A 15,318-nucleotide genomic window follows, 5' to 3' on the forward strand; every position below is an offset into this window, starting at 1 on the left:
CCATCGGTTGTCTTTGTGGACCTCATATGATGGACATACTCTTCAGAAGGGCATAATCCTCAATGAAACACATAAATCAGTCAACAGTGATTCCTGTTGGAGTATTGTTACTTATTTATTTATTTAGTCATCTGTTATTCAGCGCTATTCTTTCGTACGTGAAAGAATTCTTCATTTATACTTTGTTGGTCAGTTTTGTTGGGGGAGGAAACAGGAATACAAAGAGTAAACCTCCAGCAAAGTTTCACAGGTGTGGCCTACATGCAGATTCGCACACCATATTGGCGGCGGAGAAATGATCCCCAAAGAACGTAACGCTGTGTAAATCTGACCCAAGAATGGCGTCGACTGCACATTGTCGCGAAGGCCACACAAACAACTAGAGCGGAGAAATCTAAAAAGCACATGCCCAATTCACTTAGCAACGTCATGTTCCCTGGAGTACCTTTCGATTCATAGGACAAATCACATATCAAAACCAAAACGGTACTTACATGTCTAAAGCGATGAGACGTTTTAAGCAAAATCAAAACTATTTAATTTATTTACATATTTGATTGCTGTTAACGAAACACTGATTTTTTTTCGCTTCTAGGATGGCGGTCAGTTTTATGGATGGAGGAAATCGGAGTGACTGAGGTAAGCCACTAACCTTGGACAACTACTAATAACCTTTTGGACGTTTGACGTACAGATATGACAGAACTGTCAAACAAGAAAACGCATTTTGCCAGTCGCAATCAATATTATTGCAAGTACGTCAACCAAATGTCCCACACATTGGTGACAAATGTTCAGTTATTTGTGACGTCACAATTGATTTTCTTGGAGTGGGATGAATGATCGGGTCCCGGGATCATGAAGAGATCTTAGACTAGTCAAAACCTCAAATCACTTTAAAATTGTTATTTCTCATGTAAAAAAGTCAAAATATTTCTTGACAACATAAATTCTGGATAAGCTATTGTAAAACAAATTTCAGCTAAAATAACGGAGAGGAAAATACCAATTTTAATTATTGAAATTTTGATTTAAGTCTAAGATCTCTTCGTGCTCCCGCGGCCTGGATTGAACGGGCGCCTCGTCAAAGTAAACTCTTTTACGGAACAGCTCAGAGACAAATGCTAAATAATAAACATAGACAACCACAAGGTTCATAAGCTGAAATTAAAAGTGTTTATTCCATGGCAATATGTTCTTGCATTTTTTTTCATAACAGTTCAACATTGACTGACCACTTGTATACACAAACATATAGGGTTGCAGAATGACACGAGAGTAACGCCAGACTCTATAAATTACAAACACTCGAAGGTGTTATATGTTTTATATCTTTTAGGAAGAACCAGCCCTTTTTCATGCGTCCCTTATATAGGGTAACTATGTGATTATGGTTGTCGTTAGACTCTCCGCATTCTGCCACTTTCGTTTCCGGTAGTCGTTACAGGAACAGCCCGGTTCTCAACACTTTAATCCTTGTACGCCCAGTGATAGATAACTTAAGTACATGAGCTTAAAATCAAGTGATGCCATTACTGGCTGAAATAATAATAATAATAATAACAGGTACCCCTATATCCCTCAAAAACTTTTAATATTGCACTTTATAAGGTTTTACGAATGCACTTGTAAAAAAGTGAATTATTAAATAAATAGATCCCTTACAATAAAACAACGATCGTAATTTGCGCAAAATATCCATCCACATTGGCATTCGAATGCTCTGGGAAGCTCTAAACACTACATTTTATTTTTATCACGGACCAGCCACAATGTTCATACTCTATGTGCAGGTTTTCCAGGCTTGGCAGTGTTCCGTCTTGTTGCATGCGTAATGAGCCATTGCTATTGTCACTGACGACGCTGCGATAGAGCGGCAAGCCCGTCTACACAGGCATCGGGAAGTGGAACAATGAGCACCCGCTGTTCTCGGTACTCCAGACAAGGGACACTCTGGTCTCATTGAGCAGAAGAACTGCTGACCGCAAGTGAAGTTTGGTCTAGTGCCCGCGCAAACTGCTTCGTGGAATCATCTCTTTACACATGCAGCAATTGTCTGTGGTGTGTATATGTGTGTTCGGTATTTTGGTTTTTGTTCAAAGGAGCAGCAGAGAAATGGAGCACAATTAAACAAATAAATGTTTTATACAATATCACGAATTCAGGTCATTGTCTCTCGAAAGATGCCGGCTTTTGTTCACATTACACAAAGTAAAAGGGGCGGTGTAGCGGCGATTTACCCTGGAATCAGAAAGAGAGATGTATCCACAACAGTTGGCAACAACCTCGGGCTTCAATATACCATACTCAAAAATCACTAAAGTATTCAGTTTAAAGTACCCAAAAAATCAAAGCAAAGCAAAATAACGCACAGGGTTCCATTAACAATCCCTCTTCTCTGGAATTCAGCATATACACATATTGTACAAAGATATATATACGAAGACAACATTGATATTTTGACCCACGTTTTTTTCTCGATGATATAAAAATGCTTGATTTAGTTTTCTTCACATTACGCTCACGATATAACATGGATGCAGCAACTGGAAGCGGCGGCTGATTGTGTGACCAACATAACAAAATACGGGAAGCACCAAAGCATACCAGCACAAATACCGACCCTCTATATTAATAAATAACAAAAGAGAAACCTGAGAGATTTTCGAATTACTCAATTTTCCTACTAGCACTCTGCTTCCAAACGGAATGACTCTTTCAGCCAAGAGGCAATAGAGATATCTACGTTAGCAAATCCTGATATCAAAAAGAAGACCCACTCTCCATGCGTTTGTCCTTAGAAAAGAAAACAGTCCCTTTAACGATTAACTAAAATGTAGAAAACATCTTGGCAAGCAGTCATATAATACTGTCGCAACTTTTCGGCCTAGTATTTTTGGTACAATATTGCTCTATATCAACAGGCAGTATCTGGGGATGTGTTTCTTGCAACAGTCCAATATGGAAATCTCCGTGCCTCGAATTGGCCGAGCCGTGAGCCTTGTGAGACGTGAAGTCAACAGCTCTCCTCATCTATACTCTCAGTGCTATCACCCCCACAAGCACAATGATCTCTCGATGTACACGGCAAATCTTTTCAACGATCTTTCAACGATGAGGAGCTGATCTATTGCCGAATAGTTTATGACCTTTTTTTTCTGTTATAAAAATACCGTCTGCCACGATTAGCAACATTAGCGGAACATGGAAACACTATCATGGGTAATACCTGCTTATGCCTTGATGATTCGAACTTCTCTGGACACAGACATGGAGCGAGATCTGCGCACTGCAGAAAGATTCTTTTCAGCGGCGTCCGCCCTGTGCTCAGCCTCATCAATCAGAGCCTGGGCTTTTCTATATTTGTTCATGGTGATGTTGGCAACCTCCTCCTGTAAATGAGAATGATGCATTTAGTGACAAGTCTCTTAAAAATTGTTCGCGACGATAGTGGCCATAAAATTGTTAATATTGAATCATTCTATCTTAAGTTGCCACCGGCGAATGATACATTTATTTATTCATGTATTTATTTATTTATTTATTTATTCATGTATTTATTTGATTGGAGTTTTACGCCATACTCAAGAATATTTCACTTATACGACGGCGGCCAGCATTATGGTGGGAAGAAACCGGGCAGAGCCCGGAGGAAACCCATGACCATCCACAGGTTGATGGAAGACAGTTCCACCTAGGCGAATGATACAACCTACAAAAAGGTAAATTTGCAAACGTGCTGTTGCAACTTAAAATCATACAGGATGGATTCCATGTATAAAGACATAACTAAGATTGGGAATAACTAAAATTTCGGCTGATTTGTGAAAAACATTTATTTTTTATCTCCAGGAATACTTACAGCCTCTTCGATCTGGCGTTTGTAGGCCTTGATCTTAAGGTTAAGTTGATCGTTGACGCTTTGGAGTTCAACAACTGATCGTCTGTCGTCCTCGGTCTGGAAGATAAGTTCTTTGTACTGACGCTCAATCTTACGCAGAGTAGCCAGGCTGTCTCTGTGGCGGCGCTGTTCGGCTTCCAGCTCGGCTTCCAGGTCGCGCAACTAAACAAAGGAAAATTGCACCATCGTAAGGAATAAGCCAAGTAACATTTTACATCAATCGACGAACAGGAATGTTGGACAAAGGCCAAAATAATGTGATACTTTTTTGTAAGAATATAGAAAAAATATTTACAACAAAAGAAATCTAGAACCACGATAAATATCATTCAACTAATGTAGTATTCACAAAATAGCAGACTGATAGACAAGTTACAGCTCATTTGGTATTGTCTGGTGGCAAAAATACATGTATAACTTTTTTAGAATACTTACTCTGGCCTGCAGTTTGGCAACCATCCTCTTTCCTTCTCTCTGGGCGAAGGCTTCGGCCTCCTCGAGCTTGATGGTGATTTCTCTGATTTCGATTTCGAGTTGCTTGCGGAGACTCTCTGCATTCTTGTAGTTCTCCTGTTCCTGGCGCAGCTCGTCAGCAAGGCGGTTCACCTCGGCCTGGAGACGATCGGCGCGGTCCTCGGCCGCTCTTTGTCCATTCAGAGCCTCGTCCAAGTCGGATTGCATAGCGGCGATATCGGTTTCCAATCGGCGTTTGTCGTTGGTGACGGTTGTGAGCTGGAGTTGGCATTCGCTCAGACGGGCTGACGTCTCTCCAAGCTCGTTCTCAGCTGCCTTACGGGCTCTCTCAGCCTATAACAACAGCAACACCATTAGGAGATCGCACAAACAGTTCCAGGCTACATGCCCGAATCCATCACAATTCAGACATTCATCGAGTACTCAGATCTCTAAAATCCGAATGCACCACGTTGTGTTTGAAACTTCACCCATTAGACAATAACATGCTTAACTTTTAAGAAGTTTAAGCTTAAAATGTCAATATTCAGATTAGAGGAAATACATTACGTTGTCGAGGAGTGTGCGGACATCTTCCAGTTCGGTCTGAAGAGCAATACGCTTCCTCTCAGAAGCAGCGAGCTGTTGGCGGGCATCTTCGGCCTGGCGTCTTTCGTCATCGAGAGCAGATTCGAGTTCCTGGATGAGAAGTTCAAAACCGTGTAAGTTCAATGGAAAATTATAAGATTTATAAGATCAAGACTTGCAACAGAGTACAAATGCTTCGTGGAAAGCTGAGGTGGCGAAATCTGAAACGCCTCAAGACAAATGTTCTTGGCCCATAGATGTTTGAACTGTTGCCAGCAGAACGGGGATAAAAATACCTCAGGGGGTGAAAGAGTAGCGAGCTCGACCATCTGCAGGGTCGGTTGTGGGGGAAGCATAAGGCAGCTGCCAGCTCCCATCACCTTAGTAAACATGATACGATCATCTCAACTTACAAGTATCTGACGGACAGAACCTACCGTGTAGCATACCACTGGTTTCCGAGAACTATAACAGCAGCTGCTAAATAAGGTCTGCCCTAAGCTCTCGTTCTAGCGATAGATATTCAAATTTGCAACCCTAATTGCCCCAAGACTGCATTCGCAATACCTTGCCTTTCCCGCATACACATCAACATTTAGGACAACTGACAAATATATCCTATAACATTTGCTGACGTTGCGATTTCTTTTTCAAGTATCGATTCATTCTGAAAGCTCAACCGTTATTTAGCGATGTATTGAAGTAAGTGGAAATCAGTCATTAAATAAATATATGATATAAATAGTCTTCTAGAAACCCCTTGATTGTTGGAGATGTAATCAGGGACAGTTACCTTAACGCGGGCCTGGAGGACCTTAATCTGTTTGGAGTATTCAGCATTGGCTCTGTTGGCATTCTCCAGAGCACCTTCCAACTCCCTGATGTCGGTCTCGTATTTCTTCTTCAGACGGCTGATCTCAGTCTTGTATCTTGTCTCAACTTCAATCAGTGTGCGCTGCAGTTCTTCAATGGCACGCTGGCTGCTCTTCCTGTGAATGGACAAATAAAAAAATGTAATACCTTAATCCAAGTAATATTGTTCATGCCTAATTTAGTACAAAAGACATTAAAATAGCTAACCTGGATACACAATCTGTATGCTCCTGATTTATAGATACGACTTTGGCTTTCTGTCGGAATATGCTTGCCATTCTACAGAGGTTACGAAAGTTCTCTTGCACACGTCTGGCGATTGTGGCGTAAGAGGACTGAGTGAGGTATTTAATACAATCCAGATTCTCCGGTCTTTCGGCGGTCCAGATGTATTTGTCTGTGCCATTTTCCAATCGTTGTTCTTGGCATCTGCATTTATTGCTAGATGATAATATGAGCAGGCGGAAATGGCAAGTGTGCCCAATGGGTTGTTTGTGATATCGCTGTAAGATTAAACCACTTAGCCTTGGAGCTTTCCCATCTGTTTAGGTCAGATCTAGCTCTGTTTCATTCATTCATTACTTCAACCCTGTGACCTCATGTTGGTCTTCTTAGAATGGTATGTTTCATTCTGCACACGTTATGTGTTTTGAGCTAGTCGACTCTAAACATGCAGTGATAAAAATATGTGGTCTACGTTATGCTAAAAAACGGCATCTTCCATGGCAGTAAACTGTTTACAGTTCTGGGCTACTTTCAGCACTATGCAGAAATCTCTACTCTTGAAAATTGGTTTTCACAGTGAGCTACATATGTAAGTAAATATTTAAAATCAAACGTATCATTTACTACGCACCTGAGGTTGTCCAGTTCCTCGTCTTTTTCACGGAGTCTGTTCTCCATGTCAATGCGCAGTTGGTTAAGAGCCTGGTTAGCGGCGGCCAGCTTGTTCTCACAGTCCTTCAGAGCATCCTCGGTGTCTCTGAGTGCAGCGGCCAAGTTGTCACGCTCGGCCTCCAGCTGGGCGCGGATGGCGGACAGCTCGTTGACCTGTCTGCTGAGGTCCTTGATTTGTTCCTTGGCTTCGCGAAGAGCATCTGAAAGGAGAGGAAAATACAGCTTTATAACAGTTATCCAAATCATAATTCATGGCATCATATCTAAAGTCAAATTCCCCAAAGTAAAATTCCCCAGCTTCATAAAACAAATTGTATGATTGAATGAATCAATGCACATTGACAAATTTCCAGCCACATTGTGCTGTATCCCCCTGTGGTTTTGCACTTTATCAATTTGTCCCAAAACAGAACCACAGAAGGTAATCAAATAGATGACAAAGGGAATGTGATGCTTTAAAGCCTAGTATGATGTTCCTGTTTTAATATCTGATTATTCTGTTTTGTTTTGTTTCGAACATTTGAGTCGTTTATCCATTCAAGTCTCTACATCCAAACTCACTCGAAAGTTGGTTGTTTTCTCTGTTGAGGGCATCGTTCTTCTCGCTGAGCTCGGTGTTGAGTACCCTCAGCCTGTACACTTCCTGTTCCAGATTCTTCTTGTCCGCATTCAGAGCGGCATTCTCGGCCAGCAGTTCGTCCACACGCTTCTGTAGGCCGGCGTTCTCGTTCTCCAACTGTCGGTTCCTCTTGGTCAAATCCTGGACGATGATCTGGGTCTGGAAACATTAGAACAATGGTACAGTTCATTATGCGCCAAACCAACATTTTGTTATCCACAGCGTGGATAGATCACCCTATTTTCTATTTTGTGTTACCGGTAAGGTAGATAACTTGTCATCCATAGCATCAACACTAAGTCATCGAAAAGATGGGCACTGTTTTATCAGCCATGGACATGATCGAAACCGAGTTATCCAAAAGACTGCCAGCCAAGTTTAATGAATGATTTAATTGCCGTAAAAATAGACTGTTTGCAGATTAACTCTAAACTTTTTACAGATAAAGGTGCCTATGTTTTTCGAATTTATTGTGTACATCTCTTATCTCCTAGATACTAGAGGTGTTTTAATCTCTTTCACTTACATTCTCCAGCTCAATGGTGAGTTCCTTGATTTCAGCTGTCAGCTTATTCTTCGTCCTCTCCAGATTGCTGATCTTGGCGCGGCTCTGCTCGAGCTGATCTTCCAATTCAGCACATCGGGAAGCGAATTTGCGTCTGTGAAAAATCCCAAAACAACAATTAAATCCTTTTTCATGCCTCTAAAAGCGGACAGACATTTGAACAACTACTGGTACAGTATTTTTCTTTCAGGAAATTAATTTAGAGATTTCATCATCAGCTTATAAGATACCTATGAATGGCATTGCGGTTATGTGACGTGTTCGTTACGTCAGTGATCACGTCAAACTGGGTAGTGACGTATACCTTGTATCCTCGAGCTCCTCGGTCAGATGGATCACTTCCTTGTCGAAGCGGGCTTTGAGTGACTGGTATTCTGTGGTGGATTTGCTCAATTGTTGACGCAAGACGGACGCGGCCTCGGACTCCTCCTCGAAGCGAGCATTCAAGTTATCGTAGTCAGCCTGGAGAGCACTGAGCTGCACCTGGAGGTTGGTCCTTTGCTGTTAACAAAGAAACGTTTATCATTTAGTGCCGTGTGCTGTCATCATTCGGTCTTCCCTTTTTGCAACGTAATACACTGTGGTCAATGAACTTGGTGCATCTAATGAAACTGCCCTTTGAAATCTATCTTAGTCTCTGCTACCAACATTGTCTTTATTTTCGTAAGCGTAAATAGTATTTTTTTTAAAGAAAGACTGTTTGTGTTCACACAAAAACACAAAAGTTTTGGTCACAGATTTTGAATATTAGGATATACTAGATTTCCGAAAATTTTACACAAATATAATTTTCACCTCTTCAAAGCACACTTGATACCCTAACTCAGTAATGGGCTTTGATGTCTTCTCAAAATGAGAAATTACACATGGACGCCAAGAGGAAGTACAAACAGCTCTCTATTGAAATCTCCCGCCTTGTAACGTTGTTTGCAGCCTTACCCTTGTCTCGTCATCCAGAGAACGTTTGAGGTCGTCGTTTTGACCCTGGAGTTGGGCTTTAGCCTTGGCCAGACCGGCGTTGGCACTGTCCAGTTCCTGCACTTGATGTTGCAGGTCGAAGTTCTCCTGAGTCAGACGAGCTTTCAAACCATTCAGATCATTAACCTGGCGGCTGAGATCATCCAGTTGGGCCTTAAGTCTCTTAACTTGTTCATCAAGACCATCAGCTCTGCTCTCGGCGGAGGCCTGGCATGGAGAAAAATGTCAGTGTTAAAACACGACAGAAGGTAATACATATGGAGGAAGTTTAGGATTATTTTACTTTTTCTTTCATTAATCAGTCATTACATAAGTGAGAGAAAAATGTCACAGTTAAAGCATGAGAGGGTGCAATGTATAACTGTTCTTGTTTTATGTTCATCTTTGGTAGATCATATCTAAGGACATAAAGAGAATTTTACGGCATGTGTCGTCTTTATTTTACCACCACCCGCGGCAATAACTAAAGAGAAAGATTTGTATTTTTATTTTACCTATAAGTTATTTATTTGTTTACTTCATTGGCATTTCACGCCCTACTGAATAATACTTCACATATAGGACGGTGGCCAGCATCATGATGGACAGATTTACTTTATTTTCATGCAAATATAAGAAGTCATCAATTTAAGATGATCATGTTGATTATTGAACATAATGCACAGATTACAGATCTGCCAGCTAAAAAATTTAGCTTCGCTATCCAAATCTTACCTTGGCTTTTGCAAAGGAGTCAACCTGTCCTTGAAGTCCGTCGATTTCAATAAGAAGTTGGCTTTTTTCTTTTTCTACCCTGTAAAATTGATGACACCATGTTACAAATACAGAATTTACTCCTGTAAAGATTTTTGAATCCTCCTAATTTTAAAAAGATTTTAAACTAATTTTTTTTAAAGGTCAGTCATGAAATTTCGCAGTTTCCTAAATACCAGTAATGGACATGCGTGACATACCTATTTTTGGCCTTATTTACGTATTCTAGTTGTTCAGAGAGATCGTTGACGGTTTCAGTGTGTCTCTTCCTCAGGCTGTGTTCGGAGCTCTCAAACTGTGCGTTGGCGAGTTCAAGATCTTTGCGAAGTTTGTTTACTTCATATTCACGTTTCTTGCTAATCTCTTGCTGTAAGTAAAATGTTTTCAGTTAAACGCCTGTTTCATATTCAGTGTATACATTACTTAATGTAAACTCACAGGTATATACAATATCATGTAATTTTAATTTTTTGCTATTCTCTAAACATCTGCAACAATTTTGTATTGACATTGACTAGTGACATAAACAAATAGAGGTATATAATATGAATTTATAAAGGATGGAACCGGGCAGATTTGTGACCCTTGTCACATGCTTCAAAACACTTACCACAGCCGTTGAGCTGCCAGTGATCTCATCCATCCTGTCGGACAGATTATCCAGCTGGAATTGGAGCTCGGCATTGATCCTTTCAGCCTAAAACACAAAATAAAACATTGCGTGTTAATTATAAATACGTATTTATTTATTTATTTATTTGATTAGTGTTTTACGCCGTACTCAAGAGTATTTCATTTATACGACGGCGGCCAGCATTATAGTGGGTCGAAACCGGGCAGGTTGCTGACAGACCTTCCCACGTACGACCGGAGAGGAAGCCAGCATGAGCTGGACTTGAACTTACAGCGACCGCATTGGTGACTCCTGGGTCATTATGCTGCGCTAGCGCGCTAACCAACTGAGCTACGGAGGACCCAGTCATATATACATCTTACGTCAAATAGATATTTTCTTCTCTAATGCAAAATCAAACAGAGGAGGTATTTTATTATGATCTTTGTATGAAAGCTCAATTATTGCTTCTGAAATATTTCTTTAACCCTGTGTTGTCTTGGTTTAAGACTTCATAAATTGTAATGCAAAACCATGCTGTATAACAATGAAACCTCTATCTGGGTTTATCATTATGATTCTCTTTTTTTTTGTTTGTTCGACATATGGTCACTGAACGCGCCATATTCAGCGTTCATTTGTAATGAATAAGCTGTATTTTTGCACCTACACTTGTACATTGGGATGGGCAGGTCTCAGTATCTGTGTAAACATCCACATGAAGACGTCGACAGGATGGTCTTAGTACCTATACCTAGCTGAGGGTGCTCCCCTACCGGTAACTATTATCTCCCTGGTAACCGTAACCTGAAGCTCTCTGCGTCCGCTAGAGGTCACCTTAACATGCTATAAGTAGCGTGTTGCTATGGTAACACGTGTTGTATAAACCCTTATCCCAATAAATGGGAATGATGTTATTCAAGACCAGATGGTATTCTTTCAATATGTGCACTGAGCAACGAATGTCAGTACATTTACATAGATAACTTAACTGGGGTATCTATGTTTTATCTGAAACACTTACCCGCACACGGCCATCTCTCTCTGCGTCCAAAGCATCTTCTAGCTCTCGGATTCGTGACTTAATGAAAGAAATAAGAAAAATAAAGTCTCAGTACATATAGTAAAACTATTTAAGTCCGAAAAATATTAAAGTGATATGGGTCGCATGGCCAATTTGGGGCTGTTTGAAATCTATAACACATAAGCACATAAACACAGAAAAAAGTGGATTCGAACTTGTGATTAAGTTGGACTATGAGTGATTCTAGCAAACACACTCTGTACAAAAACATGTATATTGAACAGGTCGCACCACAGAGAGTATGTACAGTTTGTATTATGGTTGCTGAAATTTGTCATAGATATAACTAGAACCAGTCTGGGTAGGGATCTGCTTAAGATACAGTTGAGTAGAGGAGAATCAATGCAAGAAAACCCCATATTCCCACCGTCCAGATATCAGGGGAAGATCCGGTCTACGGACAGACGTTTCCAAGAAAAAATAGGCATATACAGTGACATAGTAAACATATGCTTTTGGCTGAAAGTGTAATGCTTTGCAGCTTCTGTGCCTGGTAAAGACGTAAACATTTTTTGCCATATCCACTAGTCCCGCATTAGGGTTGGGGGGAGTGTGATGCGTCCATGCTTTAAAGTTAGATTTGTGTCTCAGTGAGCAACACGTAACAGCTTTTTTCCGAAAAAAAGAGGAATTCTCATTTTGCCAAGAAGACTAACAGACCATATTAATAATAGCGGTTCGATATATACATTCTTGATTTACCAGTGGTACAGCGAAACCGAAATCATATGACCTGATGACCTCTACTTGCAAGAGAGGGTATATACAGCTCAGTTTTGCTAGAGGTAAAAAAAAGTAGAGAAAAGTAACTTGTGATTGTATGGTATTTCTGAATAAATAAATATGATAGTACTTTTGGTGTCAAATTAAGAGTAAAAGACCAGCTGCTTACTCGCGCAGTTAAGTAGTGAAAAGAATTTTATATTAGCTTTGGCGTTAAATAGGTGTACTTTTTCGAAAAGAAACATAACTGCTATTGAAGATATTGTTTTTCTGCTACCTACTTATTACCAAAATACCGAGGATGCTTAGCACAGCTTCGAAGAACTGGGAGTGCAGCTTGTCCAGGGGCACGCCATAAATGGTGGTAGGGTGAGCTAAAAATATCCCTGCCTGCTCAGCGCTTTAGTTTCTGCTGACGCTACGCCTCTGCGGGCAAGCCTGTGTGCCTCAGCCTTAGCATTAATAGAATACAATTGGCAATTAAAATAGCAACTGTATGTAGATTTTTGTATATTGATAAACAAATTAGATGTAACCGTTGTAATGTGTTCTTCGTACTGTATGCAAATCCTGTTATTTAAGAGTAGCCGAAAAATCTGGCTAAAAAGTCAGTTCTCCCAATATGTAGAATTTTGAACACAATTAATGTTACTACAAACATTTTAAGAACGTGTACACTCTACTGAGAATCAAAAGAGTAATGAGCCTGTAAATTATTAGTTGTGCGCCACTGTTTTGATTCAAGTAGAGCTTTTGGATCCATTTAAAGAATATTTAAACGTACTAGTGTAGTCACAAGACAAGGCAGTAAACATGATTGGCCTTTGTTATCTCGTGAAACTCAAAAAGTTTGTGAACATTTATGAAACCATTGAATCGTTTTGCAACTGTCGACACGGTCTGTGTGTAATCATATATTTGGATGCTTTGAAGTATCGAGTTCAATATTTTTGGAAATGAATTACAGCAAATTCTGTATGCAGACAGGATTAAGAGACAAAGTGTGTTTGTTCAAGTAAATAGCAAAAGGATGTTTAAGACCACAGGTATTTAAAAGTGTGGAAAGCAGCTGAATCATAGGTGCGGACTATTTTTAGCAGGGGTAATTCTATCTGGTGTGCTGAGGTCGGGCCTACCCCATGACCAAATGCGGAGAGCCGCGGCTAACTGTCAGTTTACAATAGCTCTGTTACTCTTGGAATAATTTTCTCATAAATTTTACAGTGAGAATTTTTTCAGCGCTGAAAGTTAAAGTTAGCAGCTGTCTGGGAAGCGGTCGAACAATGTTTCAAGGCGGTTTGATTAGTGGCTCAGAACTGGCAAACTCAGTCTTCAGGTTTACCCATAGAGCATCCGGTCTTCGGTTTATATTTGAAGTAAACAGCTTCACTGTTTGCACAAGAGACATAAACAGTGATGTTTTCTTCATATTAGTATACATCTTTTGGAAAGCATTTCGCGAGGTTAACATATGACGCATGCTGAGCGGTAAATCATTAATAGACGTAAACTTTTTGTTCTTAACATGGCGAGAACAAAATGAAATTCAGGTAAATATAAAATTTAGAACTAAAAACACATCTTGCTCATTAAAATTATTTGCTGGATATCAATGTGTCGTTTGAAGACCGAAGAGTCAATTTCTGTGTAATGTCCATTTACTTATCACAAACGATGTTTCTGCAATGGCAACGAAAATGGCAGAACAGTTTCAAAAGCCAAATAGGCCTACAGTAATGAATGAGGGAACTTCTGAAACAAGAGAGTGAATCTGTGTTAAAGGCATATGTTCACTTTACCGAATTCATATATTAACAAAAGGAACAACTGGAACGTTTTCACTTTTGTAGATGCTGTTCTTCTTGGACAACAATAATCAGTCCACCATCTCCAATACTCCATATCATCCTGAATATATACACTGACTGATAGAATACAATCATGCGGATAACATATTGTCATGTCATTAGGTATACAGTATCCAGTATAAGCATTGTGTTATCACATATCCCATAGACTCCGAGCTACGCATCCCCGGGGTCAGTCCTGTCAGTGTTTGACCCCAGGGTGGGGCCCTGCCTTATCGAACAGAAAAGCTTCACTCACCTCCAAACGGCTCTGTGTGCCGGGGGAAGTTCCTCGGTAGACGTGGTACGATCTCACCGTCCTGCTAATTTTCACATCTGGGTCGTACAGATCCATGGCGAACAGTTAAAACTTTTCTGGCTTATAGTAAGAAATAAACACAGAATTGTTTCTTTACGAAAACGGAGCTGAAGCTCTCTCTCTCCACACACCAGCACTGGTAGAAAACCCGAGGCAGACTAACTTGAGGCCAGAGCTCAAATTCCTTAAATACGGACCAATTGCCGCATATGTCGAAAGGTTCCTCGCTAGGTGTCGCTTCGCTCAAAGGCGAACGGGGATCCTCGAAACATGATATGGCTAGAGTCAAAGATGGAAACCGGTCTGCCGACGTCAGCTTCTTACATAGGAGATTGGAATTTTCAGAAGGAACTGTAGGAAAAATCAAGAAAAGAAACTTTCGAATGAACTTTGACTCATTTTCTTTTTACTCTAAGATCACATGACTGCAGTTTTCCACTGAGTTTGCCTTGAGCCGATCTCCATACAATAATTATTTATGCTTTCCGCTCACGTAAGCTAACTAGGTACCTTATATGGGGTGTAGTATGTCATGGACTATATACCATCAGCTTCTGAAACGCGAGTCTGCGAGATGAGGTCTTTCATTTTTGAGGCTGTGACGAATACCCAGAAACTAGAACACTTCATAGCCTACACAAGAACGCGAGGTGGTCTTTGACCAAGCGCGTTGTTGTTGTTCCTTGATCGCTTGTTTCACATGCCTGGCATTTAATTTTCACCAAAGATCTCCCAGTCTGTGTGAATCATTTAAGCATTATCAGCCTTTCTGAGAACAGTTTTTTTGGAATGAGTTTAGATTTAAAGAAAAATACGGTTGTTTCCCAGTTCTATAAAAGTTTAATTCTTTAGTTTAATTTGCCAAGGTTCAAATAACACATCTTTCATGAATATTGAAACTCAGTAGAAACTCAGTTGTCAATGTTCTCCATAAAACTAATGTTTGAGCGATGAGTGGGATATATTGTATTTGTGTTCAATAAGGTTGTATCCCAATTCTTTAGATACTTATGCTGTCAAAAATGGTAACAGGCGTAACTGATTTTATAGCGATATAAAATTAGGAAACTTTTCTGGTAAAAATGGTTACCTAGTTTTTTAGATT

General features: G+C 40.2%; 1 protein-coding gene across 1 annotated transcript; it reads right to left on the bottom strand.

The window, feature by feature from the left end:
- Positions 1-1,153: 1,153 nt before the first annotated feature.
- LOC135472578 (paramyosin-like) lies at positions 1,154-14,373 on the bottom strand. The gene is made up of 16 exons (XM_064752138.1): positions 14,154-14,373; positions 11,265-11,321; positions 10,238-10,324; positions 9,828-9,994; positions 9,589-9,667; positions 8,836-9,081; positions 8,201-8,397; positions 7,858-7,990; positions 7,274-7,490; positions 6,672-6,912; positions 5,736-5,931; positions 4,925-5,053; positions 4,337-4,708; positions 3,863-4,063; positions 3,230-3,392; positions 1,154-2,241 (listed from the first exon to the last, which is right to left on the bottom strand). The coding sequence occupies exons 1-15, from the start codon at positions 14,247-14,249 to the stop codon at positions 3,234-3,236; spliced, it is 2,577 nt and encodes an 858-aa protein (XP_064608208.1). The 5' UTR covers positions 14,250-14,373; the 3' UTR covers positions 1,154-2,241; positions 3,230-3,233.
- Positions 14,374-15,318: the final 945 nt, after the last annotated feature.

Source organism: Liolophura sinensis, chromosome 8 (genome assembly GCF_032854445.1).
Source record: "Liolophura sinensis isolate JHLJ2023 chromosome 8, CUHK_Ljap_v2, whole genome shotgun sequence".
Lineage (NCBI taxonomy): Eukaryota > Metazoa > Mollusca > Polyplacophora > Chitonida > Chitonidae > Liolophura > Liolophura sinensis.